The sequence below is a fragment of the Pyrus communis genome, chromosome 12 (assembly GCF_963583255.1).
Source record: "Pyrus communis chromosome 12, drPyrComm1.1, whole genome shotgun sequence".
Taxonomy (NCBI): Eukaryota; Viridiplantae; Streptophyta; class Magnoliopsida; order Rosales; family Rosaceae; genus Pyrus; species Pyrus communis.
The window spans coordinates 337883-365728 of NC_084814.1; the positions used below are offsets into that span (position 1 = coordinate 337883).

Below are 27846 nucleotides of genomic sequence, written 5' to 3' on the forward strand. Positions count from 1 at the left end.
CAATCACAATAAGAATATCGACGATATTCGACATGGCATTTCAATTATAAAACCATTAAAACGTAATTTCTGGAAAGATATCAATTAATATATATATATATATATATATATATATATATATATATACTGAAAACAAAAGCCCACTCACTGATACGTAGAAAAGTCGTAAGCCCCAAGCCTCGCGTGGCTGCACTCGTCCTCCAGGTAGTCCTCACCTATATGCGAAACAACTATAAAACCATCAAATTAACGCACATAACCAACCTTAGATAATAACTTCTCATACATTGCTCAAATGGGGTGTTTGAATATACCAACAGACTCTACTCAAACTCACAAGCATCCCCATATTTTTAAAATAATTTTCTGACCTCCCATGCGCCGCCATGCGCAGGCCAAGGCACAGCCAGACGCGCCAGCCACGCGCGGGCACGTGCCTGGCACGCGTGTGAAACCCTAACAGCATTAGGGAATATTCCGTTAAAACCCTAACAGACGTTAACGGCCGTTACCTGACACCATTAGAATATTCCGTTAACTCTGACGGAATATTCACCTCCTTCTCCGGTGAGCCTCGCAGGTCGCCGCCGTCTGCAACTCGAATTTTCAACAGAAACTAGAAAAACTTCAAACCTTAATATCTTCTTCATTTCTCAACCAAATTCCATGAAATTTGTACCAAAATGAAGCTTACAACGAGTAGAACAAAACCTTACCACTTTGGGGACCCAAAACCAACGAAATCTCGCTGGAGAAACCTCGATATTCCGGCCAAACCTGCAATTGGATGAACTTAAGCTTCCTAACGTCCAAAACACTTCAAAATTACTCTCCAAACTTCGTGAAGACGTCCTAAAGCTCCTTATAACCTTAGAAACTTCTAAAAACCTCACAATCACGTGTGCATGAACAATGCACCAAAACTGGGTTCTCAGGTTTTCGAAGGTCTCACGTCCTAAAAATGGTATGGATGAGTTCCTGGGCTTGCAAGGAGTCCAAAACTAACCTTCAAACCTTCGATCCGTGCGTGGAAAGTTAGTTTGAAGTTCGTCCGTACACTTGCAAAGGAAATGGAAGGAAAATGGAAGAAAGTCCAAGGGAGAAGGAAGTCACGGGTGTGTGTGCGTAGGTGTGTGGGTGTGTGGTCCAGATGGCAGCCCACCATCCAAAAACAAAACAAACCAAACACCCTACAACACAAATTAACATCCAGGGGCAAAATCATCATTTCACACCTATGGTACAAATAATTCGGGACGGGCTGTCACAACATGGGTTCGAACTCCGTTGGTGGTTAATCTAAAAAAGAAAAACAAAAACAAAAAAAGAATTAGTTGTGGGCCCACACCACATTAAACTTCAACACTCCAAACCATTTATTTTTCAAGTTGCACTTCATAAATCATCCTTACAAAATAGCCAAATCGGAAATATTTGAGGCATCTAATTGAGTTCAAAGAAATTGATGAATTGAGTTTAAAGAAACATTGAAATTTCATCGTGAGAATTAAATGACAAATGGTTTTGAATTGAATTAAATTTTTTATATGGAGGAACAACTTCATGAGAGGCCGGAACTCGCACTATTGTACCAAAAACAGAATATGATACGGTATTTGACAATACAAAACTTATTTATTTCAATGTTTTTTCCAATCCTTTTTGGCCCTAGAATGTAAAGATCCTTAATCACGTGATTTTCTACAATTGCTCTAGAATATGAAGAATATTATTGGTGACACGCCATTTAGTTTAAAAATTGATCTCCTAACATTATCCATCATATAAATAGGGTTTAGGGATGCACGTATATATAACTAAGTAGTTATTTACTTGTTACAGATGTGAAAACATAAACATTTTCTTCTCCCGCTCAAATTCATATCCAAGTTTAAAAATGTCTCTCCGTAATTTAGATATATTTAGCTTAAAGAATCCTACCATTCTCTTAGTTGAACTAAATTGCAGCAATTTTGGATGCAAAATACGGAATACGGGTGAAGGCAACAAAGAAATGTTTATTGGGGTTTCACGGAATATGGAAAATCATGCATCAACACAACAGCTGGTTTTCACAAATCAATTAAGGATGCACTTGCTGCTTGCTAGGAGGACGGGAGGATGCTCGATCGTGTAGCAAATAGCAATGCAAAACCCTTCACAAGACCATAAACAATGTTACAGGAGTCCCATGTGAAACGCCAAACCGCAAACCCTTGGAGCTCACATTTCCTCAGCCACTGACACACACCATCACCATCGTCTACATATTTTTCTCTCTCAAATCTTCAACTTGGGAGATCCCTTCCCACCGTGAATTTAGCAATTAGCACATGATTTAGAAACCATATAATCCCATGTATACGCTGAGCTCCAACACAAAAGAGACAACATCTTTATCGTTTGTTAAATAATATCCATCTCCGAAATTTACACCCGAAAAATAAAATTATATAAAATCTCCAAAGCTAAAAATACACCACCTGGGAGCTGCCTCTTTATCTTAAATAAACTCCAATCAATTTTTCTAATGTCTTTCATTCAATGAAATTGATCTTCCCGTGATTGATCCTTCACCAATACATCAACTCTCCGGTGAACGAACTTGGGCAGGGCAGGGCAGGCTTATATCTCTCTATACTAAATAGAAATCCGGAAGGGGAGACCCACATCCACATATATCATTAACATCTAATTTTGGTATAACTGCTTATTTTTTTCATCCACTTTCACTTCTTCCTTCTTTATGGGTCTCCGACATTTTCCCTTCATCCTACTTTCCATGAATACTTTTACAATCTGCCCATCTCCATGGATCATCGATTCATCTTATCCAACATTATACACGGGTGGGGGTCTCACGGGCGGAAGAGTTTCTACGTTCAAAGGGGAGAAAGACAGAAAATTCACCTATTTCGCAACGCAAATGAGCAAAAGGAAGAGCATAACCCAAGACTATACACATCTCGGGTCAGTTGGAGATAAACATGCAGTATCTGAATCATCAAATACCTGAGCCTGATTCAGAATCACTTCCTTATGAGGTCCGCCATCACCCCCTAGGCTTCCTCTTGAATGCCGCTAAAGCAAAAATCCTCCCTTCTTCCAGAATTGCATCATCCCAATCAAGCTAATCTGGAAAGTGCACGTTGACCTGCAGTTTGTTCCTATTTCTTAATCACTACTTATCCTATAAAGATTAAATTGTGCCGTAACCCAAATTCTCCCACTTGAAAGGAGCAACTAAGCCAATATCAGGTAAGCCTCTCAAGAACAAGCAGACACATACACAAACAGCAGCTATGGCAAGCATAGAATGAATGAAGGGACGCTGAAGCAAGCCTTGAGCACCGGGAACCCTCCTAGTGTACTTTGTTGCTGCAATTGCACACTTGGTACACGATCTACTACCTTGTCTGAATTGGGTACTTGTCCTGTGCTCCAGTTCCATACTCATCTGATGTTGATCTCTCTCATCTCCAATTGTGACAGTAATCTGACTATTTCTTCTGTCAGCAAGCTTTCGAGCCACCAAGTTGTTATAAGAGTAATTATTCCTCATCAAAGCATAAGCATACGGAGACTGCCCATTAGCATCCAAAAGAGACTTCCAGCAGTTCAATCCAATCTAGAGGGAAAGAGTGAAACAAAAGGTTCAAAAAAAATGTCAAAGGTTAAAAAAAAATCTGTCAGCATACTTGTAAGACTGGTACTAAGTTTTATAGCAACCATTAGAAAAGCACACCAATATCTATAAATTGGAATAAGCACAAAGTCCAAACTCCAAACAATTTTATAGACGAGTCACGAGCATGCCAACAATTATTTTTACCTCCAGCGGGTCATTTGTCAAAGCATCAATCATGTCATCTGTACTTGACATACAAGCAGCCAAATGAAGAGGGGTCATGCCACCAGGTCCAGCAAGATTAGGTGGAAAAATATAACGCTTGTCACTGTCACTGTTGACCGTAGAATAATTAATGAGCAAGTCAACCATCTTCCTGCACCTCCTTTTTACTGCCCGGTTCAGAAGCTGCATGTCTGACAGCATAACCAATCCTCCCGACAGCGCATCACTGTCGAAATTTCTTTCAAATAGTATGTCTAGAAGTGTTTTAACCAAAGCACAAAAGTCTTTCTCGACAGTGAATGTGAGTAAAAATTTGAAACGGCTGAGTGCATAATGAGGCTCTTGAAGCATGGAACATATCCTTTTTCTTTGGAAGAGCCATCCAAGCTCATTCAAAAAGTGTAGGACTTCATCCCTTGATGTCGGCCGCCCATAATCATGACTTCCAGCTACTGATATTACATCACATACTTTCGCCTCAGCATCAAACACTGACTCAAGGACCTTCAATTCTCTGCAGATTGTAGCATCAGCTATTATCACTGGAAAACTGTTGCCCTTAAAACCATTTTCCACCTGTTCATATTAGCAAACATCAATACAACACAAACTTTTCTACATCAATTTCCAAAACAAACCAACTGTTCCTTAAAAGAGTTTTACCTCTATGAAACAGCGACCAAGAACACCAGGAGATGCATCATGAATTTGGAAACTACCTAAGTCTATCTCATCATACGTCGTTCCACGATATGCTGAACCAGTAGCTTCCTTTGACGTGTAACCACCCATATATGTGCAATGAATCCTGCATGACCGGAAACTTTAGAAACAGAGACAAGGAATTTACAGAAGAATCTTCACACAAAAGCAAATTGTACTAACCTGGTGCCAAGATTATTCAAATTTCTACCCCTTAACAGAAGAGAGGTTTCTTGCCCACCCACGACAGCCAAAGGGGACACAGAGATCAACTCTGGAGAACTACATGATCTCCAAGCTTTGCATGTACGAATTTTTCCTGAAAAATTATGCCACGCAAACAAAATTCAAGAGAAAATTACAAGGCAACATGCCAATGACACACAAGTCATACTTAGAAGCAGCTGAAGAAAAACTTGTTGAAGAAGTGTTATTATCGCATAAGAGCTACTAGAAATAAGTAGAAATCACACTTCAAGAGCTCCAAAAACGTAACAGTTGAAATGATATGGAATTAAAGAATATCACAATACGAGGATAAGTTAAAGATGACCAAAAGAATTCTTTCGGCCTAATAAATTGAGAATGAAACGCAAAAAGGTAAAAGAAACTTTCAGAAATTATCTCCTGATATCCTTTTCAAAAACACAAGTGGAAGCACTGGCAAAAAAAAAATTGAAAATATAAAGTGGAAGCACACTGGTAAATTAACAGACAGTAGGGTGCTTTTTAAAACAAAAAACACAAGCACCTTATTGAAAATCAATCACAAAGAATATCAGTAACCAAAAGCCACCACTACTGATCAGTACTTACCATCTTTGTGTGATGCTAATTGCCTGCCTGTATTAACTAAAAACCTCCCACTTCTCCAAAAATCAGAATCTGAACTCTGAACCAAAGAACTGACACGCTGAACCAGGTTTTCTTCAAGCTGAAAAAAATATGCACACCTTACAAGTGGTCAGCAAAAATACAATGAAAAGATTGCTGATCAGCACTAAAAAAATTCACTCACTTGCTCCCACGAAGCAGATGGCATTGATACATAAACTGATAGAACGACACAACCAGGCCTTATGTAGCTCTCCATTTCAGATGGACTGCTGGAAAGCCAATTGAATATCTAGAACAGAGCAATAAACATTGTAAGAATTCCTCTCCCCCCCAAATAAAGCTGTACAAACTACAATGTTGTCTTGACAATTCATACGAAAGGGAGCGATTAAAACAAGAACCATAAACTCCTAACCTGTGTCCGCAATGTCCCTGGTAAATGACTTGGATCTTTATCAAAGAGCTTAAATAATATCCTTCCGGTGCGATCCTGTCAGAGAACAAAACAATCAATTCAATCCCGCAATCAATATAGACTAATAACATCCAACAGATGCGTACAGACGTGAAATAATCAAAGAACAGAATAAAGCAATAGGTAGTAAGTCAACAGTACCTGCACATCAGAATTCAAACTAGAAGGTGAATGGTCCGAACCAGAAGAAGTATAGCCAGGTTGGTTAGGAAAGTTTTGAATGGAGCTCGCTTCAGCTCCCCTATTTGACCCTCTAAAAAGATCAAAAGGCATGTTACTGCCACAAGTCCAGCTAGTGTCAGGGTTTCCACTGCCCTCTTTGCTTACCGGCAACTTGTCAGACTTAACAATTTCTGCCAAACTCTTCAGTGGAAACAGTGTTTGCACAACAGGAGGGGAAGATGAAGGAGACCTATCCTCAGTGGGATTACTACTGTCAGAAGAGAAATACTTTCTAGAAGAAGCCAGTTTTGGCAGGCTGTCATTCTCAGGTGAGGAGCTAAATAGCTGTAAGGGTAAATTAACTCGAGCTTCTTGAACTTGGCAGTCTGAATCTTCCATGGGAGACTGGTAACTAGTGCTACTTCTCTCTCCCCCGGCTGAATGAATCTCTTGTGGAGGTATCTTGTTCAAATTGGGTTCAGCTGCCTGGTCAGAGCAGGTCAACTTAGTTTTCTCACTGTCACTGCTCTGGCTGCACTTTTGAGATAACATTGCGTGAGCTTCAGGAGCAGATGTTGCTAGAGTAGCTGATAGTACAGTAAGCAAGTCCATGGTTGATACAGATGCCCTTCCATTCAATTTGTTTTGAAGATCTAAAGAAAGCAGTTCAGAAGCTTTCCTAGTCAAACTTCCAAGATTAGGCAACTTGGCAGCAAGGTCTGCTGACAAAGGTAACGAATTTATCTTACTAAGAACCCGAAGGAGCTGCTCTCTGTCCAACACTGATGAGCCATTGATATTTCTGACATCATTTTTCCCTACAAATTTTAATGCAGAAATTTAGTACCTGATCAAAGGAAATACAAGATCGTGAACTCAAGAATAATCTTGTTACCTTGAGGACGAGCTATAGCAGCTAGCAAGTTGACGATATCGCTATTTCCAATGATTTTGTTATCCCCATCTCCTGGGAGAGTGAGCCGTGAAGTAACATCCTCTGGTTGGGTTTTCCTTCTTCTCCGGTTATGCCCCGCAAGTCTCCGTCTACAACTCCTCTTCCCCTCATCAAACTCTGAAAGGGGGTGAAACCTGCAACAACAAACAATGATTTTGATATGACTTCAGAGCTAGGACAATCACTAAAAAGGGAGGGAAATGAAGATGAGAAACCAAAAAACTAATAATTCGTTAAACAAAATGACCTGCTGCACTGCTGGCAGAATCTCTGCATCTGCTTGGCAACAAGGGCTCTGGTGGATTTACTGTGAACCTCACAGACTTTATGTCGGCGATGGTAGTCCTTGGCATTTGACAGATCTTCCTTACAGTTATCAACTTGGCACATAGGGTAGTTGCCATTCCCATTCCCTGGAGATCCAGACCGGACCCTTTTATTGGGCCTGGGCACAGGCTCCTCCACAGAGGTGAAACCACCGGCGAGATTCAGCTGAAGGCTCTCGTCATCTTCATCTTCTGCCGTGTCCTTCACAGGCCCAGAAGCTTCCTCTTTGTTCCTCTGCTCTGTTGTGGAAGTAGTGCCCAGATGCATCATCCTGGAGTCCAGCGGCTTGGCAACAAATCTGACAGTGTCCCAGTCCCAAACGTGAGGATTCCAGTCGTTGCCGGGGTTTGTGAAGCGCGGCTGCTGCGAGTAGGGGTGTTGATAATTGGGGCCCTGGTAAGGGAGATCGCGCTTCCTCCCCATGACCGGCGAATCACAAAACCGGCCCGAAAGCGCCTGGTGAATGTAAATTGGAGCAGCAACTTGGCCGCCGGCGTTTTCCATCATAGATTCAAGACAAACCAAAACACACACAAAATCTACGCAAGCACAAAAATTGGATAAAGTCAATTATTTACTGCTTTACAACAAATCGATCAAAACTCAAAAAATAAAAAATAAAAAGATGCAAAAAGCATGAACCTTATTCAAAAGAACTAATCATTTCAAGTCATGTAAGAAAGTTTCACACAAAGCTTGAGTACTGCGCAAATAATCATTTTCGAGTTAATTTTATTTTTAATTTTGTGAATTTGGTTCCAGTTGAAAAAGAAATACATGTGCGGGTCGGCGAATAAAAAGCGAAAAGATTGCTCGATACACAACCGGAAAAAATTTTTAAAAAAAAATAGTAAAAAGAATTGCGTACCTTCACAGAAATCTAGAATCCATCCACAGCCACATCCGTTTCACCCAAAAGTCTTCACTTTGTCCGGGGATTAATCCAACCCAAACCAAGCCGGAGTATACTCCGACGTCCGATCTGAATACTTGAGACTCCGGTCGCCGATGGTCAGAGACAAATCTCACATGTCATCGAATTGACTTACTGAACAGCGAAGAAGGTCTGCTCCCGTAAATCCCAGTTGAAATGAAACGACAGACAGACAGACTGATTCTGCGTCTTCGTCGGCGTCGGCGGCTGCTTCCAATAACAAAACCGAATCTAAAACCAAACCGTTATCAGCAGTTCTGAAACAAAGTTTGCAGATCCAACTGATGAAAGCAAACCCTCTCTTCTCTTTCTCTCTCTTAACTTTTCTTTTACTTTTCCTCTCTAGAGACTCCAAGTCGTCCCCACCAGCTTAAGCTTGTAAGTTGTAACAACACCTTTTTTCTTTCTTTCTGTGAATGGCAACAATCGTAAATTCGAGTGAGATTGGGGTGGTATTGGAGGCCGCTCAAAGCAGCAAACGAAGAATCCAAGACCTTTCCTTGCTTGCTTCCACCTATACAATACCACTATATAATATTATATTATATACTATAATATATGTACAAAATAAATGTACTAATGTACTATCACGCTGTTATATTACTATTTTATCACTTTTTTATAAATTCTGATTTTTTCTCAATAAATTTAATATAACTTTTAGAGGTAAAGACTCCGAGCGTCAGAGCGTAAAAAGCGAAGATGAATTTTTCACCAGCAGATGAGGATTGAAGATGATGCTATTTTACCAAACTGCCCTTGAATTTGGGTTTTGCAATTTGCGATTTAGGGGGACGTACAGGAAGAGGAATGTGTGAACATCAGATTATAATAATTAGGATTAATATGAACACCTGACAACGTTCACATTTTTTGGAAGGAAAAAAAGGACAACGATTGCATTTCTTAATTTAATTCGCCTTTCCCGCATACGATTTTTAATCCTCGTTCCTATTGTCACGTATTTGATTAATTAATCGTTTCATTTAATTCTACATTTTCAACCATAACAGAGTTAAAAATAAGGAATTTTAACAAAAAGTCTGTAGTGCTGTTCATTTTAACGAAAAATCATATTTTTACACTAAAAAGTCAAACCTGATACTATTCACTTTACCTTTTATTTTGTCCTTATCGTTAAAACTCAAAGTTTTTAAACCATTTTCATTAATTTTCCTTTAAAAATAAACATTCCATGTACTTTTGAATATAATTCACATGCTAAAAACATTACCTACTTACTTTTTAACATAAAAAAATATCTTAATGTACCTCATTTAATGACCGGAACAATCTTTACGCCCCTTCACAAAATTTGCCAGCCTTCAACCGAGGCCACGTAAATTTTCAACAAAGCCCGGCCCCTACTTAATCTCTTGATGCCTTCGGTAAGCATCTACCCAATTTGTCATATTTTCCGGAGGTTGTTATAAAAATTGTGCAATATTTCATCATGAAATTGCTGAAAATGCATAAACTTTGAGCATCCACCTACCAAAATTGAAATGAAGAATCTTGGTCTTGTTAAAGTATTTTCTCAAAATTGAAGTTTGTAAATCACTGCAAGATACTTTGTTATCTCAATGAACACATGTGATGAATTTGTTAATTGAGAAGCTGACACTTTGATTGAGATGAATCACAAACTATGCGACTAGGAGGATCGAACACTGATTGAGAAGGACTAGTATGAACGTCTTGTTCAAACATTGGTATATACTTAGGAACCACTAGGCCAACTATTGCATATGTTGAGAGTTGTTGGCCAATTTAATCCATGCTCCTAGTGAACATAGAATAGAATGACGCGGAGATATCTCAAATGCTCGTTAATTTCAAAACATAAGCACATTCGTGTTCAAGAATATACAACTTGAGTTGGGGTACCAAACGATTTCTTAAAAGTGAAAAGACTCTACCCTATCATGATCAAGTATGTAGGCTCATGTGAGTGACATAATTACTCATTAAATCAAAATTCACACGAAAGATGGGACACCCAAATTAAAACCAAATGAAATTGAGTATTGATGAGTCATTATGATACTATATATTTTCCCCTTATCTTAATATTAATTTATTAGTTATTTTGGTAAAACTTTATTACTTTGAATTATATTTCTAATGTAGGACATCCGACTTCCTCTTAAGCAAAAAGTGATCAAACAAATGAATTTTGAAATGATTCTAATTGGAGAATGTTCATGAGTGTTTCAAAATGTTCGTATCAAAATTCCAGATTTTTCTACCAAATATCACTGTGTGACAAATTGAGATGGCAATTATGGCACTGTAGCTGCTAATGTGCTAGCCAGTTGGGCAGTACGCATTCTTTGTATTGGAATTTAGTTGTTGAATTGAATGGTTCAAAGATCCTGTAGCCGGCCCTTTGCACAGTGACGCGTGGGAGGGAACCAGCTGTATCCTCTACTCTGTCTATGTACTATGCATCTGGTCCGGTCTGCTTGGGTTGGGGACCCGTCCGTTACAACCATATCACTAATTATTTTTGGTTTTCCTTTCTATAACTTTACATTCCTACATCGAGAGAGGGAAACAGCTGTTTTCCTTTTCTATAGCCTGAGCCTCATCACATGGTGACTCGATTCATTCAACACGTAAAGTGTACAATTGCAACTCAGCCAGCACCAACTTGACAACTACTTGTATGTAACATGTCTATATTGTCACTGTGGTATCCCATGTCACTAATACAACAATCGCATCTAAAAGATTCTCTCATGCAATCAAGAATTAATTTTAGTAAGATCCATTACCATCCAATAGATGTTTACATAATAAATTTGATGATATGAGAAAAATATTTCACGATGTAAAGAGAAACTTACAAATGTTATATTATTCGCACATGATACCACAGGGATGCCACGACTGCGGTGGCGTAAGCTCTCAGGTGGTTGAGAATCTCTCGCCATGTAAAGAGACTTGCACTGTTATGTCAAAGAAAAGAAAACTTGTATTCTATTGAATCACTTCCCTTCTGTTTTAAAGTGGACTCGAAAAGAGTCGAGCTAATAAACTGAATCGAGTACACAAAACACCAGACCCACATTAACATCATTTCCACGTAACCAGTACACATTACACGATTCAAATTAAATGCAATTCGAGCTCGGGCAGCTCAAATGGAGGGACAGAAACTTACTAAAAAAAATTAATCTTTATTAACATAACATAACTCACCACAAGCAAAGCAAGCAACAAGCAACATACACGATGGTAGAAAAGCATCAGAAAAAGCAGCAGCAGCAGCTGCGTCTTTGGTTCCCTTTTTTTTTTTTTTTTTTTTTCCTCTTTTGTTCTTCACGCTTATATTAATAATAATAATTAATGAAACCAATCTATAACTGGTGTGAAAGAAAACTGCAAACTAAAAGGAAAATAATAAATCCCTATACGCGCACAAAAGAATTGCCTATATATATAACATATATGTATATAATAATAATATTATTATGGGAATGCCCTTGCAAACTCTGTTAATTTACCTAGTTTTAATAACTGCATGTATTCAGAAAAACTTTTCCAGCGTAGCTTTAAAATAGGAACTGCCCCCATTGCCCAGCAAAAACAAGGCAACGACGAGCACAATTGCCACTCCAGCCCACATCCAAGGCTGCATCCTTCTCTTACTGCGGTTGCGAAGAGGCAGAGGCATGGATTTTACCTTGGTTTGCTTTGTCAACTGCGAGGATTTCTGAGACCTCTTTGTTACTGTCACCGGTTTCTCCCTAGTTTCAGGCTCCTTAGAAATTTCAGTTGGTGCCTCTGAGCTTGGTTCTAGAGCACATTCTACTTCACTAATATCATTTGTAGCCTTTGTTGTAGTCGCCATCTTTCTTTCCTTCTTCCTTATCCTCTTCTCCCTTTCCTGCACAAGATACAAGCCATCGCACGATTGATATACAGAAGAAAAGAATATTGCATCACATGCGAACTCTATATCTAGAATGCCTACTAGACTTTCATGGAATTGTAAAGTTAAAGGTGATGAAATTTTACCTTCTCTTTCTCCACCGCTTCCTTCTGCGCTCTTATGGCAGCCCTGGCTTGGGCCTTCTCCGCTATTCTTTTTTTCCTCTCCTGTGCTTCCTTAGCTTTGGCCTTCTCCTCCAGTCTACGCTGCTCTCTCAACCTAGCTTCTGCTTCTTCCTTTCTCAATTCTTCTGTCTTTCTGGCCAACTCTTCTTCCTCCTTTGTTAATTTAGGGACTTCTACCTTTTCCTCTTCAAAATTGTTTCTTTCAGAAGCAGTTTCTGGGATAATTTCTGAGGAAGCGGATTTCACAGGCTTCTTCATTTTAGCTATCTCATTTTTCTGTTGAACAACCTTCATTGAAGATATGTCATCTGGTTGTTCAGCCTCCTCAGGGGCAACTTGCTTTGGTTGTTCAGGAGTGGAAACCACTGTTGCCAAATTATTCTTGGTTGCTCTTACAATATCAGGTATTACAGGGGGCTCCTCATCAGGACCAAGAGAGCGCCCATCTGAGGTTCTCAACCTCCTTAATGTGCTCCTGTTGTTGCATCTCAAGTATTCTTTCCGGAAATCATCATTATTATTCCAGAGTTCCATAACTGTTTCCACCTAAACAATTGAATTTCAGCCAATTCACACATAAGCTATTGTTCCAGATTCTTCAACAAAAAAAGGTAGGGGGAAACATACACGCAACAACAATAGGGCTTCATAAGCTAACCTGATTGATACACAAATGTTGTAGTTGTTCCCTATCTCCGCTCAGTGCCAGATTATTAGCAGCTTTCGCATCATCCTTGTACCTCCAAAAGTATTTGTTCTGCAGGAATAAGAGGGTTAATATCGCTCTTCTAAATTTGCAACAACATATCACAAGATAAAAGCATTTATAACAAAACAAAAACCACAAAAGCATAAACCTTCAAAGTATTTGATTTATCAATGGGAGAACATAGACCCTTCAAAGTGTTTGATTTATCATTGGGAGAAACATGTTATGAGCAAACTTAAACGTAAGAAGGCTGAAAACTTTAAGTCAACGTTAGGCGAAACCTTAAACACACATCTTTTTAATGGTGACATAATTAGCATCAGAACACGCTCAATAGCGTATTTGTACGTGCATGTGTGCACTGTAAAGAGAGGATAATTCTAACAGTTATAACGTTTTTTATCGAGGGAATGCAAACACCTTTTCATACTGTTTTTTCCTCAAACCCTGTAAATGTGCATATGCTTCTTGACGAATGTCATCTGCAGCTCTAAACTGAGAAAGTATTTCGTTCAGCATATTATTTTCTTCATTAAATTTCTTCTTAGCAACTTGAGTGACTGCCTCTGCTTTGAGAAGATTTTCTCTGAGTAGATCCATTTCCTTCCTCAGAACCTGTAATAATGGAAGATCGTATAAATACCTTAATAGCTCACTAATGCTACCAGTTAATAACAAGGGGTCGTCTAACTCTGACAGTATTAAACACTCACTAATCTCGATTCTGAGCAAAAGAAAAGTATACTACAACTTGAGTATGATTTAGGTGTTTATATTTGAAATAGATCTCAGCATAAGACTTCCATATGAACTATATAACATAGCACATCTTCCATAGGACCCAGACCGGTTAACTAATAAATAGAAAATGACAAGTACAATTGAAAAATACTACCTTTGAGCTCTGTTCAACATGGTCTTTCTGGTCTAAAGCTTCTTGAACTTCATCCTGCTTACCCAGGCTAGAAGAGAGCTGTTCACGAAGTTGCTTCAGTTGCTTAATTTCTCGAATAAATTGCTTTTCTTCCTTCAAAGGCAAGGTCTCATGCTCCATACTGTGTTCCATATTGCGTATCTACTCATGAAACAAAATTGAAGGACGCAGACATTCATGAATATACAAACATATTCAAATAGTAACATAAATATATGGTAGTAATTGATAGTACTGAGGGGAAGATAACTTACTTTATAATCCAAATCCTCAATAGAGATTGCATTCTTCACTTTGTTAATCATTAATTGAACAGAATCCATTTCCTTGCGCTTGGCCTTAAACAGGTCTCGTGCAGCTCTCTCTTCAGATCTGGCAGCTTCAAATTTATCGAAATACTCCTTACAAGTAGCCTAGCCATAAAAGAACCCCAACGGTTAACGTGGCAAGATATAAAATAATACAAACAAAATATAGTCGAAGCCATTTGCAAAAGATTTCTTACCCTTTTCATTTGGATTTTGGAACGAATAGCATCCCGGCTTTTAGTTTTTTCTTCAACATGTAACTGAGCCTGTTTAATCTCTTCTTTTAAATTTTCATCATCATATCTTGGAATCTTTATCAAGAAGTAGAACGGCCTTTTTTCTACCTCAGCACCCTTATTCTGCCCTTCCACAGCATCAGCAGTGGAAACTTCCCCAGAAGAAGCTGGGGGTTCAGATCCAAGTATTCCGCCAGTGCGCTCCACTTCTTGATGTGTTGAATTAACATCACTTTCAATTTGAACATCATCCAGGTTGCAAGTTAGCGGCCTTCCATTCTCCACAAAAGTGCCATTCTCAACAAAAGAGTCATTCAGAATCGTGGATTCGGATGTGTTGAATTCATCATCGGGGATAGCTCTGCTTCTCGGAGCAGATGTACTCTGAACTTCAGACGCTAGCTTTTCATCAATATCTGGCTTAGCAGGATAGCTAGCTTCATTTGCACTGTTGTCAGAAACAGATATAGGAGGGCTGGCAACACATTCAACCTCCAAATTTGACAAACCAGCATCTACACCGACAGAATCATGGCTGGTCTTGGGATCTGATATTGCACCATTTGCTGTGAAACTCGACGGAGTATCATCTTCATTGGGAACACTCTCCAATTCAAATTCTGATTTTGAATTGTGTTCTGATATTGTGTCATTAGGTGTGAAACTTGACAGGGTTTCATCAATAATGAGTACACTTTCAGATTCAACTTCTGATTTTGAATTGGGTTCTTCTGATATTGCATCATTTGGTGGGAAATTTGACAAAGTATCATCTGCAACGAGCGGACACTCAGATTCAACTTCTGAGTTTAATTTGGGTTCTTCCGATATTGCACCATTCGGTGGGAAACTTGAGGTATCATCCACAACTGGCTGACTCTCAGATTCAACTTCTGCTTTTGAAATGGGTTCTTCTGGTATTGCATCATTGGTTGGGAAATTTGGCAGATTAACATCTACAACGGGCGCACTTTCAGATTCAACTTCAGATTTTGAATTTGGTTCTTCTGATACTGCATCATTCGGTGGGAAACTTGGCAGAGTATCATCTACAACGGGCGCACTTTCAGATTCAACTTCAGATTTTGAATTTGGTTCTTCTGATACTGCATCATTCGGTGGGAAACTTGGCAGAGTATCATCCACAACGGGCGCACTTTCAGATTCAACTTCAGATTTTGAATTTGGTTCTTCTGATACTGCATCATTCGGTGGGAAACTTGGCAGAGTATCATCCACAACGGGCGCACTTTCAGATTCAACTTCAGATTTTGAATTTGGTTCTTCTGATACTGCATCATTCGGTGGGAAACTTGGCAGAGTATCATCCACAAGAGGCGCACTTTCATATTCAACTTCTGCCTTTGAATTGGATTCTTCTGACATTTCATCATTGGGTGGGAAACTTGGCAGAGTATCATCTACAACAGGCGCACTTTCTGATTCAACTTCTGATTTTGAAGTGGGTTCCTCTGATCTTGCATCATTTGGTGGGGAACTTGACAGAGTATCATCGACAACTAGGGCTCTCTCAGATTCAACTTCTGATTTTGGATGGGGTTCTTTTGATATAGTATCATTAGGTGGGAAACTTGACAGAGTATCATCGACAACTAGGGCACTCTGAGGTTCAACTTCTGATTTTGGATGGGGTTCTTTTGATATAGTATCATTAGGTGGGAAACTTGACAGAGTATCATCTACAACGAGCCCAATCTCCAATTCAATTTCTGATTTTGAATTGGGTTCTGATATTGCATCATTAGGTGGGGAACTTGACTGTGTATCATCTATAACCGGTCCCTGCTCAGCTTCAATTTCTGAGTCTGAATGCACAAGGGGGCAAGGATTGGGGACTTCACTACTCTTCTCAGTTAACTTTACAGCATCAAGCTCTGGCCTCACGTCATCAACAGCGCAAGTTGAAACATCTTCCGTAGGTGGAGAAACCCCATTCTCAGCCTTTTGATCTCCTATTATATCATTATCAGCAACAGTTGAAAAGCTTTCACCATTTTCGACAGCTACTTTCTCCAAACTATCAGCATTTTCACACAATCCATCATTCTCTTCAGGTGCATCAACCGAGTCATTTGTAACTAGAGGCACATGAGCATTCGGCAAGCCATCTCCAGTACTTTGATCAGAGACACAGCCGTTGACAACTTGAGTAGCTGGCTTTGTCGCATCTTGGAGAGAGGCATCTTCAAAAATTACTGTGGCAGACGAGGCGTGGCCATATTCAGAAGATCCATTCAGTTCATGAGCATGACAAGCAGGCAAGCCGTCTGCAGTAGCTTCCTTGGACTCGGGATCACCCACAACTTGGTCAGCCAACGACAGGGTTGGGGTTGGCATTGAATCATGCCCCGTCTCTTGGCCTAGATCCCTCGAAGCATCTTTCAAGGGAACCTCCTCGGCTACTTCTGGATCCTTATCAGTCTCTGCTCCGTCAGACACCACCACCTCCCCGTCATTGAGATGTGAGGCTTCTGCGGCAGCCTTGTTGAGTAAATGAGATTGGGAATTGTCCTTTTGAGCCTCCGAGTGAAGAACAACACTGCCATTGTTCTGAACAACGCTACTATTTGGATCAGACTCGACAGGGTCTTGGGAAACAATGGCATCACTCCCGGTCACAAAGACATAAGAGCTGTCAGTGTCGGTGTCGTGCTTAGAAAAACCATTGTCACTCTGATTCCCATTCCCATTCCCAACACTGACATTGACATTGACATTGACAACCTCGCCTTTGGACACCTCTGATTCACAGGCATCAAGGTGCACATCCACGCCGGCCGTCATTGCAATCCGACTCAAAATCCAACAACAACAACAACTACTACAGCAATACCGATCTAATTCACATACAAAGTTGGAAAAATTAAAAGTTAGAAGCGAATGAATTCAGTGTTTGGAGTGAATTAACAATAGAAAAAGAAAGTTTAAGCAGTGCGAGATCTAACGTTAGGAGATGAGAAATTGGACTTACCGGTGCAGATCGAACAAGCGGGTGTGAACGCAGCAGTCGAACGGAGCAGAGGAGAGCAGATCGAGAGGTAGATCAGCCAACCGACATCAAATGCAGTGGATTATGCAATGTAGAAGGGCGTGTTTGTGTATAAGGGCCTGTTTGTGTACAAGTAAAATAAATCTACAGCCTATATATATAGGTAGAGACGAGAGAGAGAGAGAGAGAGAGAGGAAGGAAGCGGCAGAACACAGCTGGCGAAGGAAGAAGAGAAGAGAGAGTTTGTGTTCTGTTACAACTTGTGGTAGAGGTACAGGAGACTCGACTCTCCCCCTCTCGACTAATACACTCTTCACTAATACAAATATTAATATAATTCATTTTCCCTACGCGCTTCTTTGTCTTTGTATCCGATTTAGACTTTTTCTTAATTATTATTTATAATTAATTTAAAGATAAATATCTCCATCTCGTTTTCCCTTTTTTCTTCATATACGTCTGTATATCACTGTCTGCTTTTTTGATGTTGATTCAATTAATTCTTCCATTCATTTATCAGCAAATTTCATTACAAACATCTAAAAATAAAATTAATCACTTTTTTTTTTATAAATATAATTAGGTTGGGTTATTAAAAAAATAAAGAAATTACTACTAGTTTTTAAAAAAATATTATGCATTTCATAATCTTTTGGTAGATGATAACTCTTAAATTTAAGATATATATATCTTTCTTTTTTTTTTCTTTTTTAATAAACAATATTATTTACACTAAGATATACTCTAACCTTTAGAGTAAAACTCAAATTTTAGGTTTTACGGTTTTACTAAACATCTCCCAACTTGCTCCAAACCTTAGGCCAAATATAAGTTTTAATCCAAAACTCATTTATGGGGCAAATTTAGCTCAGAAGTCCCCAGGTTAGTGGACTGGCCCACCATGTAACATCCCATGTGACATCCCACATCGTCCAGGGGAGTGATCCTTAAATGTATATTCTCATCTCTACTTAGCACGAGGCTTTTTGGGAGCTCACTGGCTTCGGGTTCCGTAGCAACTCCGAAGTTAAGCGAGAAGGGGGCTAGAGCAATCCCATGATGGGTGACGGGAAGTTGCTTGTGAGTTCCCAAAAACAAAATCGTGAGGGAATGGTAAGCCCAAAGCGGACAATATCGTGCTACGGTGGTGGAGTGGGCTCGGGAAGTGATCCGCCCCGGGCCGGGATGTGACAATTTGGTATCAGAGCCTAACCCTGGCCGCGTGTGTGCCTACAAGGACGTCGAGCCCCTAAGGGGGGTGGATTGTGACATCTCACATCGCCCAGGGGAGTTATCCTTAAATGTATATTCTCATCCCTACTTAGCACGAGGCCTTTTAAGAGCTCAATGGTTTCGGGTTCCGTAGGAACTCCGAAGTTAAGCGAGAAGGGGGCTAGAGCAATCCCATGATGGGTGACCCACTAGGAAGTTGCTCGTGAGTTCCAAAAACAAAACCGTGAGGGAATGGTAAGCCCAAAGCGGACAATATCGTGCTACAGTGGTGGAGCGGGCCCGGGAAGTGGTCTAGCCCAAGCCGGGATGTGACATCCCACATCACCCAGGGGAGTGGATCCTATAAGCTTTAGATGTATATTCTCATCTCTACCTAGCACGAAGCTTTTTGGGAGCTCACTGGCTTTGGAACTCATTGGAACTCCAAAGTTAAGCGAGTTCGTGCGAGAGCAATCTAAGGATGGGTGACCTACTGGGAAGTTCTCGTGTAAATTCCCATAAACAAAAACATGAGGGCGTGGTCGGGACCCAAAGCGGACAATATCGTGCTACGGTGGAGTCGAGCCCGAGATGTGGCGAGGGCCTAGGGCGGGATGTGACACACCATATATTTGTATTTTTTTTTTAGTTTTATATTTATAAATTCATTGAATCCAACAGTTAAGATCTAATGTTGTCAAATCTAATGGTTAAAAAAAATTTAACAATCCAAATTTAAATCTAACGGCTAAAATAATAATAATAAAAATCTTATGTGTTTCATATTCGTTCATAGTGTTTCACGAGTTTCATAATGTCGGTTTAGTGATTTTTCAATATTTATCGAAATCTAAATATTTTTAGATTAAAATGTGCATAAAATTAAATTATGATAGTCTACATAATTTTATTTTTTTCTAAAAGTTATTGTAAGAAAAAAAATTATTCTAAATTCATTCTTTAATAATATGGGACTAAAAATTTAACCTACAAGGGTTTGAGATGGTCAGGGGGAGAAGGTAGGCTTAGCCTTACGATAGGCTAGCAATAATGTGGTTCAAACTTGCATTTGGCGAGAACCGAACCTAGGACCTCTCGTTTATAAGTGAAGTGAAATACCACTAGGTCATAGTACTAAGTGGCGAAATTTAAGATATATTGGATATGGAAGTTGGTGGAGATTAAAACATAAATAGCTATGAAGGAAATTCATTTCTTCTAATTCCATTATTTTAAAAAGGATTTGAATGGGTAAAATTTCTTCATGAATAATATTTCTTCTTATTATCTACTAAGAAGGCCATAATTTTATAATTTCTCCCATCAACATGCCTTTAGTTTAGTAGTCTATCCATTTTAATCAAATCGTGTGTACCAAACGAGCATGCATACTACTAGTTTGTAAGCTCTATATCTACCAAGACACGTTTTATTTGCTATATTTGGAGTATCAATTCTCGAATCTTGACCTAATAGTATTTTTTTTAAACTCTGTAAATGAGCTCCTAATTAAAATTTTGAGAGAGAATAAAAAAGTTCATCTCTAATCACACCCCTTTTTCCTCCTCTATCATTCTTTAAACATAAAAAAATTCGAGCTTCTAGATACGAGGGAAAAAAAATCTCATCTCAACATGTTTAAAGGGACGTTGCTCATCGGTTAGCGAGGTTGGGACTGAAAGTTGGTATGAGGAATCTCCTAATTTGATTATCATTAGTTATTTGAGGATAGTTACAATTATTTTTGGTGCGTGGTACCCTTTTCTCTTCGACCGAGTTAAGTATGTGGCAAGATTTAATGAGGCTTCCATCTCATCTTTTGATGAATTTCATACTTCTTCTCAACCAAGAAAAGAAAAAGAAAACTCATTTGTTCTCGTGTTGGGTTATATGAACATCTCTAACGAATATGTCAACTGCAAAACGTAAAATTTAAATTTGATGACTCATACAATAGTCGTCGTTTTTTTTACAGTCGCTTGGAGATGCAGATAAGATGTACATTGGCAACGTAGGTGCAAATATAGTGTACAATCCAAACAAGATTTACATTGATTTGAGTAGTGTAAACACATTATTGTGTAAGGGGTCTGAAATGTGTTCAAGCAAGTTGTGAACAGGACCTTTACCTGTCAAAGCAGCTTGACTGTAGAAGCCTAACCAGGCCACCATAGCTAGGCGCCCATTTTTTATCTCCTTCACCTTCAGCTCCTCAAAGGCTACGGGGTCTTTGGCGAGGTTCAAGGGATCAAAAAGCTCTCCTCCCGGGTAATTAACATCGCCTGGCAGGTATATTCCCAAAGGCTCTAATGCTTCAATCCCACAATACCTTGCATATTCAGGTCCAACCTAGTTACCAATCAAATGTTTACAATAAATTACATGTTTGCATTCACAAGTTGGGAAATTCATGCTACAATCAGAATATGAGAAGAACCAAATCTCTAAGGCAGAGCTGTATCTTTTCACCAACTTAGTACCATGAATGATTTAACTAGAAATAGTGTGGAGTGGTTGTCATAAAGCATAATTTAGAAATGCAGACACAATGTCTACATGTCCATGCGATGAAAGAAACAGCGAAATGAACCCCTTTGTGACAAGGAATTATTCCGTATTATGCCATAAAGACTTTCCTTTTGGGGACAGTGAGTTCTTCTAGACTATGCCAAGAAAACAATTTTTGATCCCAAAGTTTTAAGTGCTAAATGCATCACAGGAATGAATGAGCAATAGATATCCGGAAGAGTAAATTTTTTTTCAGGTTCCCAATGAACAACATGAGCCCCAGTTCAGACAACATGCACCAAGCATAATCTCAATCACTGGGTTAAAACCATTGAATTTCATCACTTAGTCCATTCTACTTTCTAGGGTACCAATCATATGTTACAATTTTATGAATATTGAAAGTAAAAGATCGGAGCTTTAAAAATTCATTACCATCAGGAGAACTTGGCATATGGCTATGACAATCACTCCTTGGCTTCCTGCTACATGGAGCCCCGGGATACCAAGGTAGTCTAGTGTGTCTCCCTGGTGAACATTGATGATAAGTTAGAAGGAAAAGAAAGTTAAAAATAACAATTCACCTAATATGTTGCTCACACCAAACTATATAAGATGTTTATTTAAATTGAAGGAGACGGATATAACGGGTGACTCTGAGGTAATGCAACTGAAATAGTTGAAAATTCCTCAGCAGGTATTCACCATTCACTTCAGGGAGAAACTTAACCGACCATGGTATTTTAGCAAATTATGGCAAGATATAAGAACTTATCCTTATCATTTCTATTCCCACCTTGACCTATCCTTGCACGGGAGCGTTGCAACAATTATATCACGATATTTTGTAGGTAGATTAGCTTGCATAAGAGAGGCTCGCAGAAGCCAAAAACATGGTTTGAACCAAAAGCGTCAGTATTTGAATCATAAATAACTTAAACAGTTAGTGGCTGGCAAACCAACAAACTTTGTAACGTCATGTCTCAGTGACAGGATGCTATGTCAATTAGTTTAGTCATCTTGATGAGTAAGCATCTTATTTGTCAATTAGCTAACTAACAGTTAATTATGTGATTAGCAATTAGTTAATTCATGGGTCTTTAGGTGAACTTGCAGCCAGCTATATATAGCTGAGGTTGTGTAATTGTAAGTCAGTTAAGTGAATGATATGCGAGAGTTATTAAATGTGATTCTGTTTCTCCTTCAGTATCAAGGTTTAAACAGGGTTCTATTACTCTAAATAGCAGGCTATAATGGAATCAGGAAAGCTGATCATCTAAAACATTATGACTCAACTAACAATATCGTTAGCAGTTAAAACTTAAAACCATTTGAAAACTTCAAAGCAGAATCTACCAACCAAAAAAAAGACGCTACAACTGACTATCTGTTTACTAATCCATGATATCATGACAAAATTCATCATAACTCACTCGTCTCTCATAAGTTTCTCCTTCTATTTCACATCCCTATCATTTCAGCTAGATTAATATATTCATCATCCCTTTAGAACGCAAGGTCCAGTAGGCTGGTCTCCATTTTCTTCAGCAAATCTAAGACATGGTTTAATTGCACAAGAAAAGGTCCAACAAAATTGATCAATAAAAGAAGATTGATTCCAGCACAGAAATAATAACCTTAAGTTTTGAATAGCCAACTCGCCACCATACTGGTTCAACAAAATGAAAGGCTCCTAACAGATCTAATATTTCAGGAACCAAAGCACCAAGGGCAGCTAGCATAGCCCAACGAGCATGGAGTATTTCAAAGCTGCAGGGTAACAAAGAAGAATACACAGATTATTGACAACTTAAAGCCATGCACAAGCAAATATCACACTGCACATAGTATAACAAAATGAAAGATCCTGAGAGGTTTAATATTCAGGAACCATGGCACGATGACACTGGAGTATTTGGAACCCGTGGGTCACAACCTAACCTTAGTTGTGATGCCCAAGGCCTCTTCGAGAGATTCCTAGAACCCTACCAGCGTGATGCTATTCTTTTTTATTATAATTTTGTCTCCTCGTTCCATTGATTTCCTATTATTCTTGCTCGACACAATGACAGCAATTAAAGACTTCATTCAGTCAAACATTAATTTTTTTTCTTTTGATCCTGCATCAAAATTCTTTCCAAATTTAGTCAAGCATCAATCTTTTTCTGCAAATTAAACTTTGGAATCTCTGTAGAAGTGGACAATTAGCCATGGAGAGTACTACAAAATTACTTAGAACAAGATCTGTATGAAAGCAGTAACAATATTGTGATAAATCACAAGGAAAGTTGAAAGGCTGTAGGTTACAACTAGTGTGGTTAACAACGCCTAACCTACCAATTTCTATTCCAAAGTTGAAAATTGTGAAAATTACCATCTCAGTTAAAATTGTGTAGGATTCTGCGGTCAAATTTTAACAACTAGCAATGTGAAGATTATATTGAAGATCATCCCCAATATCGATATCAGAAATGGAACCAAAAAAAAGGGACTTACTTAAAATACTTTTGGAAAGCAACAGGATCCTTGCCCAGACCTATAACATCAAAACCATAATCCCCAGGTAGTTCTCCAGTAAGATATGCAGGATAATCATATGGAATTGGGCCAAGCCAGCGGGGACGCCCTTCTCCGTACCACAAGCTGTGAAGTAGGAGAGTTTACCATGCAGTGAATACATATTTATAAGAAATTAGGAATTCAATACAAGTATTCGTGGTCAACATATCTTTAGTGACAGAAGCTAAAAAACCAATGAATTAAGAGTTCCATACAAAGTAATGTGAAAAGCACTATGTTTGCTCTTCGGTCAATATAAGGTTAGTAGTTACGATTTGGTACTCCACAGAAAACATGATCCTCAAGAACATGGCATACATATGCAGCAAATGGTTAGTTTGTACCAGACCTGAGAAAATGAGAAACTGCGATTAGGCAGTGGTTATGAACTTATGACCATGTTATAGATGGAAATATCCACCAAAAGTAGGCACAATTAGCTGCTGATGCTGCCATTAATCATTATTAATGGGTTGGATTGTATACTAGTCTAGTACAGAACAGTCACCAGAGAGAATAAAAACGACCATTGGCTACTGAAAACACTCTTCTATATGGCTACATGGATGGATGGATGACATGTGCTAACATTGCAAACTGGAAGACAGATAGAACAAAAACGATCCACAAGCTTTTTAGTTGGTAAGCCTTCCACAGTAGTTTGAGCGAGTGTGATACCTATATATAGGAATCAGGCAACCTGAATTTGATACTTATAAGTTTATAACACTACTTCTACACTAGTATGAGTTCAATATATTGATATCACACTCATGAGTTTAATATAACACACTCATGAGTTCCATATATTGGTATGACACTTAAATTTTCAGGCCCACTGTAGGAGTGTGATTCCTATATGAGTTCAATATATTGGTATCACAGCCACTTTAAGCACCAGCACCAGTTGAGTAGAGTTGGCACCAAAATTTTTTGCTAGAGATATATTTTACTCTTACACACTAGCTGGTGAGCTGTGTTTATCATATATTAATCGTTGCCTTATTCATTGCAGGTGTACTAGTTAGACATAAGATTACAAACAAACAGAAATGCCTATATACGAGCGAATGGAAATGAGCTTTACCTGCGTTTTCGTGCGATTTGGGCGGAGGCCCTAAAGGTGGAAGAATTCTCCACAGCAAGTTTCTTCCTTTCCTCCAACCGCTTCTGCAGAGACTGTCCGAGTGCGCTATTGGCTATGGCCTTCACGGCCGTGAATGGAATGGCAGAGAATACCACAACTCCCACAAGCTGAAGGAACGGTGAACCAAAACCAACAACAACGCATAATACATATAAATCCATCATCAATTAGTTAATTATTAATTAAAAATTGAATATATGAAATGGAGAGGAAGAGAGAGAGAGGTGACCTCTTGCCATGAAGCTTTGCATACACCAAAACGAGGAGGAGGAGGAGACTTTTGGTTGTTTGGGGATTTGAGGTTGAGGTTTAGGGGGGGAAGAGACGGAGGATGCCCAAAGAAAGAGGAGTAAGCTGAACAAGAAGGCGGCCAAGCTCCTCCGAGTCCTCCTCCCAGAACAGCCATTCCCATGCTGCTGCTCTTAATCATATTCTAGCCGTTAATCAGTTACTTGGTTGCAAGGTCCACAGTTTCTCTCCAAATGCTCACTCTATGCCTCTCTATCAAAACTTGCTAGAATCTGATACCAAATTAAACTGTTTATTGTGCGTTCTAGCGGAACTTTTTATTCTTTAGTGTAAAAATATCAATGTTATTAGAAATTAAAATCTTGCTAAAATCTGTTTTGGGTTTCATTATTTACTCCTTTTTTTTTTATATAAGTTTGGCCTTTATACCTGTAAAATGGAAAATCAGTTTTTTTTTTTTTTTAATAAGATTATCTAAACTAACTTGGAAAAGGCCTTGAACCTGTGTTGCAGCAAATTAAAGAGAAATATCTTATCCATTAAGGTAATTCATCACTTGCAATTTTGACACACGATAAAACAATCGATTTGTTGTGTGAAAGTGGACGGTATACATGGTCTTGGATGGTCTATCCGCTATTGATACAATTTTGACAAACTTAATTTAATCTTTTCTGGTTTTCATTTCGGCACAAATAATGTTCAAGCATGAATTTCAAATGCCCAAAATTCAGAGTTTGTTTTTCTCATTCCTGTTAATCAGTTACTTGGTTGCAAGGTCCACGGCTTCTCTCCGGATGCTTACTCTATGCCTCTCCTTCAAAACTCGCTAAAATCTGATACCAAATTAAGCTGTTTATTGCGCATTTTAACGGAACTTTTTATTCTTTAGTGTAAAAATATCAATATTATTAGAAATTAAAATCTTGCTAAAATCTGTTTTGGGTTTCATTATTTACTCCTTTTTTTTTTTTTTAAGTTTGGCCTTTATACCTGTAAAATGGAAAATCAAATTTTTTTTTTTTTAATAAGATTATCTAAACGAACTTGGAAAAGGCCTTGAACCTGTGTTGCAGCAAATTAAAGAGAAATATCTTATCCATTAAGGTAATTCATCACTTGCAATTTTGACAAACGATAAAACAATCAATCTGTTGTGTGAAAGTGGGCGGTATACATGGTCTTGGATGGTCTATCCGCTATTGATACAATTTTGACAAACTTAAGTTGATATTTTCTGGTTTTCATTTCTGCACAAATAATGTTCAAGCATGAATTTCAAATGCCCAAAATTTAGAGTTTGTTTTTCTCATTCCTGTTAATTTTAATATAGCGTTACTCCCTCTAAAATAGGGTCACACGTGAAAAAAAAAAAGACATATTTAGTGTTAGTCAATGCATATGGTTATTTTATTTTTTTTTCTGAAGAGAAAAACAATCAACACATAACATTTCAATGAATGACATCTAAACTGAAGCACAAAAATCACTTTCCCATCGCGACCTACCCCAGCAAAATAGAAAAGATTTAACTTTTTCCTGGTCTCTATGGTTACACCGCACTCGGCACATAGAGGGGTACTACTGTTGAGTTGATATGGATCCGCTTATCCATTTGATCAAAGCCTCTAGTGATGAGTGAGAAGTTAGCTCAGCATTTGTTTTGCTCAATGTTTGTGAGTAGCCCATGCCAACTGCCATGGTAAAAATCATGTTTGTAAGTAGGTATATATGCGTTGATCAAGGGCTATCCTAACTACCACCTTAATTGGATCCCATTGAAATTGGACTGCCAGTCTAGTGCCAAATAAAGTAGTGCAGGATATTCCAAACAACATATTGCAATCAAGCAAACCCAATCAGAAGGACACCGCGATCAATTCAACACCACAGTAAACAATAATAATAATACTTTCAATATTACACACATTATTTGGGCAACCAGTTAACTGATGCTTTTACACTAACAAGATATTACAGATGCAGCAATAATCAGGATCCATGCATCACTCGATGACGGGGAAGGAAGGAAGCAAGTTTTGGTGGATTTCAATTCTGAAATCTGGAATCTGGAGTCTGGAATCTGGAATAATTAATCCTCGTAGATTCGGCACTCGTCCGTCTCCGGATTCTCCCGACAAAATGACTCGAGGGGATCTTTGTGCTTTTCCAGTTTGAGCCTAAGATCGGCCTTGGCTTGGCTCACCTCCTCCACCTCGTCCCACGCCACCTTGCACTCGTCCGTCTTCGGATCTCCCTCGCAAACCTCCCTTGCTTCCATCACCTTCTTCTCAATCATCTCCGTCAGCTGCTTCTCCCTCATCTGCGTCCCTTTGAACTTACCCTGCACCGCCATCGCCACCATCACGCCTCTCATCCTCCTCCTCCCCCTACCTCCTCCTAAATCCAATGATCTCAAACTCAAAGATGCCGTCGCTGATAAATCCTTCATCTTCGTCAAGTATCCTCTTCCTGTTCCCACTCCTGACGGTACACACGCCATCTGCGGTTGCTTTCCAAAACAAACGATCGATCCAAGTCTCCGCTCCCCTTCTCTTCTGTTCAAGAGACTTCTTCACACATCAGACTCTCGCTTTCTAGATGCATACAAATCAAACCATACTTATTGGTGAGGTCCCTACTTCCCATCATAAAATTACCTAAATG

The 27846-nt window shown here is 38.9% G+C and overlaps 4 protein-coding genes across 4 annotated transcripts; all 4 read right to left on the bottom strand.

The window, feature by feature from the left end:
* Positions 1–1998: 1998 nt before the first annotated feature.
* On the bottom strand, positions 1999–8744 carry LOC137709854 (squamosa promoter-binding-like protein 14). The gene is made up of 11 exons (XM_068448834.1): positions 8180–8744; positions 7232–7850; positions 6925–7118; positions 6009–6847; positions 5808–5882; positions 5574–5681; positions 5372–5489; positions 4739–4874; positions 4517–4661; positions 3833–4429; positions 1999–3628 (listed from the first exon to the last, which is right to left on the bottom strand). The coding sequence occupies exons 2-11, from the start codon at positions 7816–7818 to the stop codon at positions 3200–3202; spliced, it is 3228 nt and encodes a 1075-aa protein (XP_068304935.1). The 5' UTR covers positions 7819–7850; positions 8180–8744; the 3' UTR covers positions 1999–3199.
* A 2665-nt stretch (positions 8745–11409) lies between these two features.
* LOC137710552 (uncharacterized) lies at positions 11410–17808 on the bottom strand. Its single transcript, XM_068449615.1, has 8 exons — positions 17487–17808; positions 14456–17352; positions 14205–14363; positions 13912–14091; positions 13437–13631; positions 12966–13064; positions 12269–12853; positions 11410–12137 (listed from the first exon to the last, which is right to left on the bottom strand). Exons 2-8 carry the CDS (start codon positions 17297–17299, stop codon positions 11778–11780), a joined length of 4422 nt encoding a protein of 1473 aa, XP_068305716.1. The 5' UTR covers positions 17300–17352; positions 17487–17808; the 3' UTR covers positions 11410–11777.
* A 2876-nt stretch (positions 17809–20684) lies between these two features.
* On the bottom strand, positions 20685–25448 carry LOC137710666 (chlorophyll a-b binding protein 7, chloroplastic). The gene is made up of 6 exons (XM_068449754.1): positions 25160–25448; positions 24871–25037; positions 23721–23867; positions 22862–22994; positions 21660–21752; positions 20685–21065 (listed from the first exon to the last, which is right to left on the bottom strand). Exons 1-6 carry the CDS (start codon positions 25358–25360, stop codon positions 20763–20765), a joined length of 1044 nt encoding a protein of 347 aa, XP_068305855.1. The 5' UTR covers positions 25361–25448; the 3' UTR covers positions 20685–20762.
* Positions 25449–27055: 1607 nt separating this feature from the next.
* LOC137710667 (calvin cycle protein CP12-3, chloroplastic) lies at positions 27056–27775 on the bottom strand. Its single transcript, XM_068449756.1, has one exon. It carries the CDS (start codon positions 27680–27682, stop codon positions 27272–27274), a length of 411 nt encoding a protein of 136 aa, XP_068305857.1. The 5' UTR covers positions 27683–27775; the 3' UTR covers positions 27056–27271.
* Between the last annotated feature and the right edge of the window lie 71 nt (positions 27776–27846).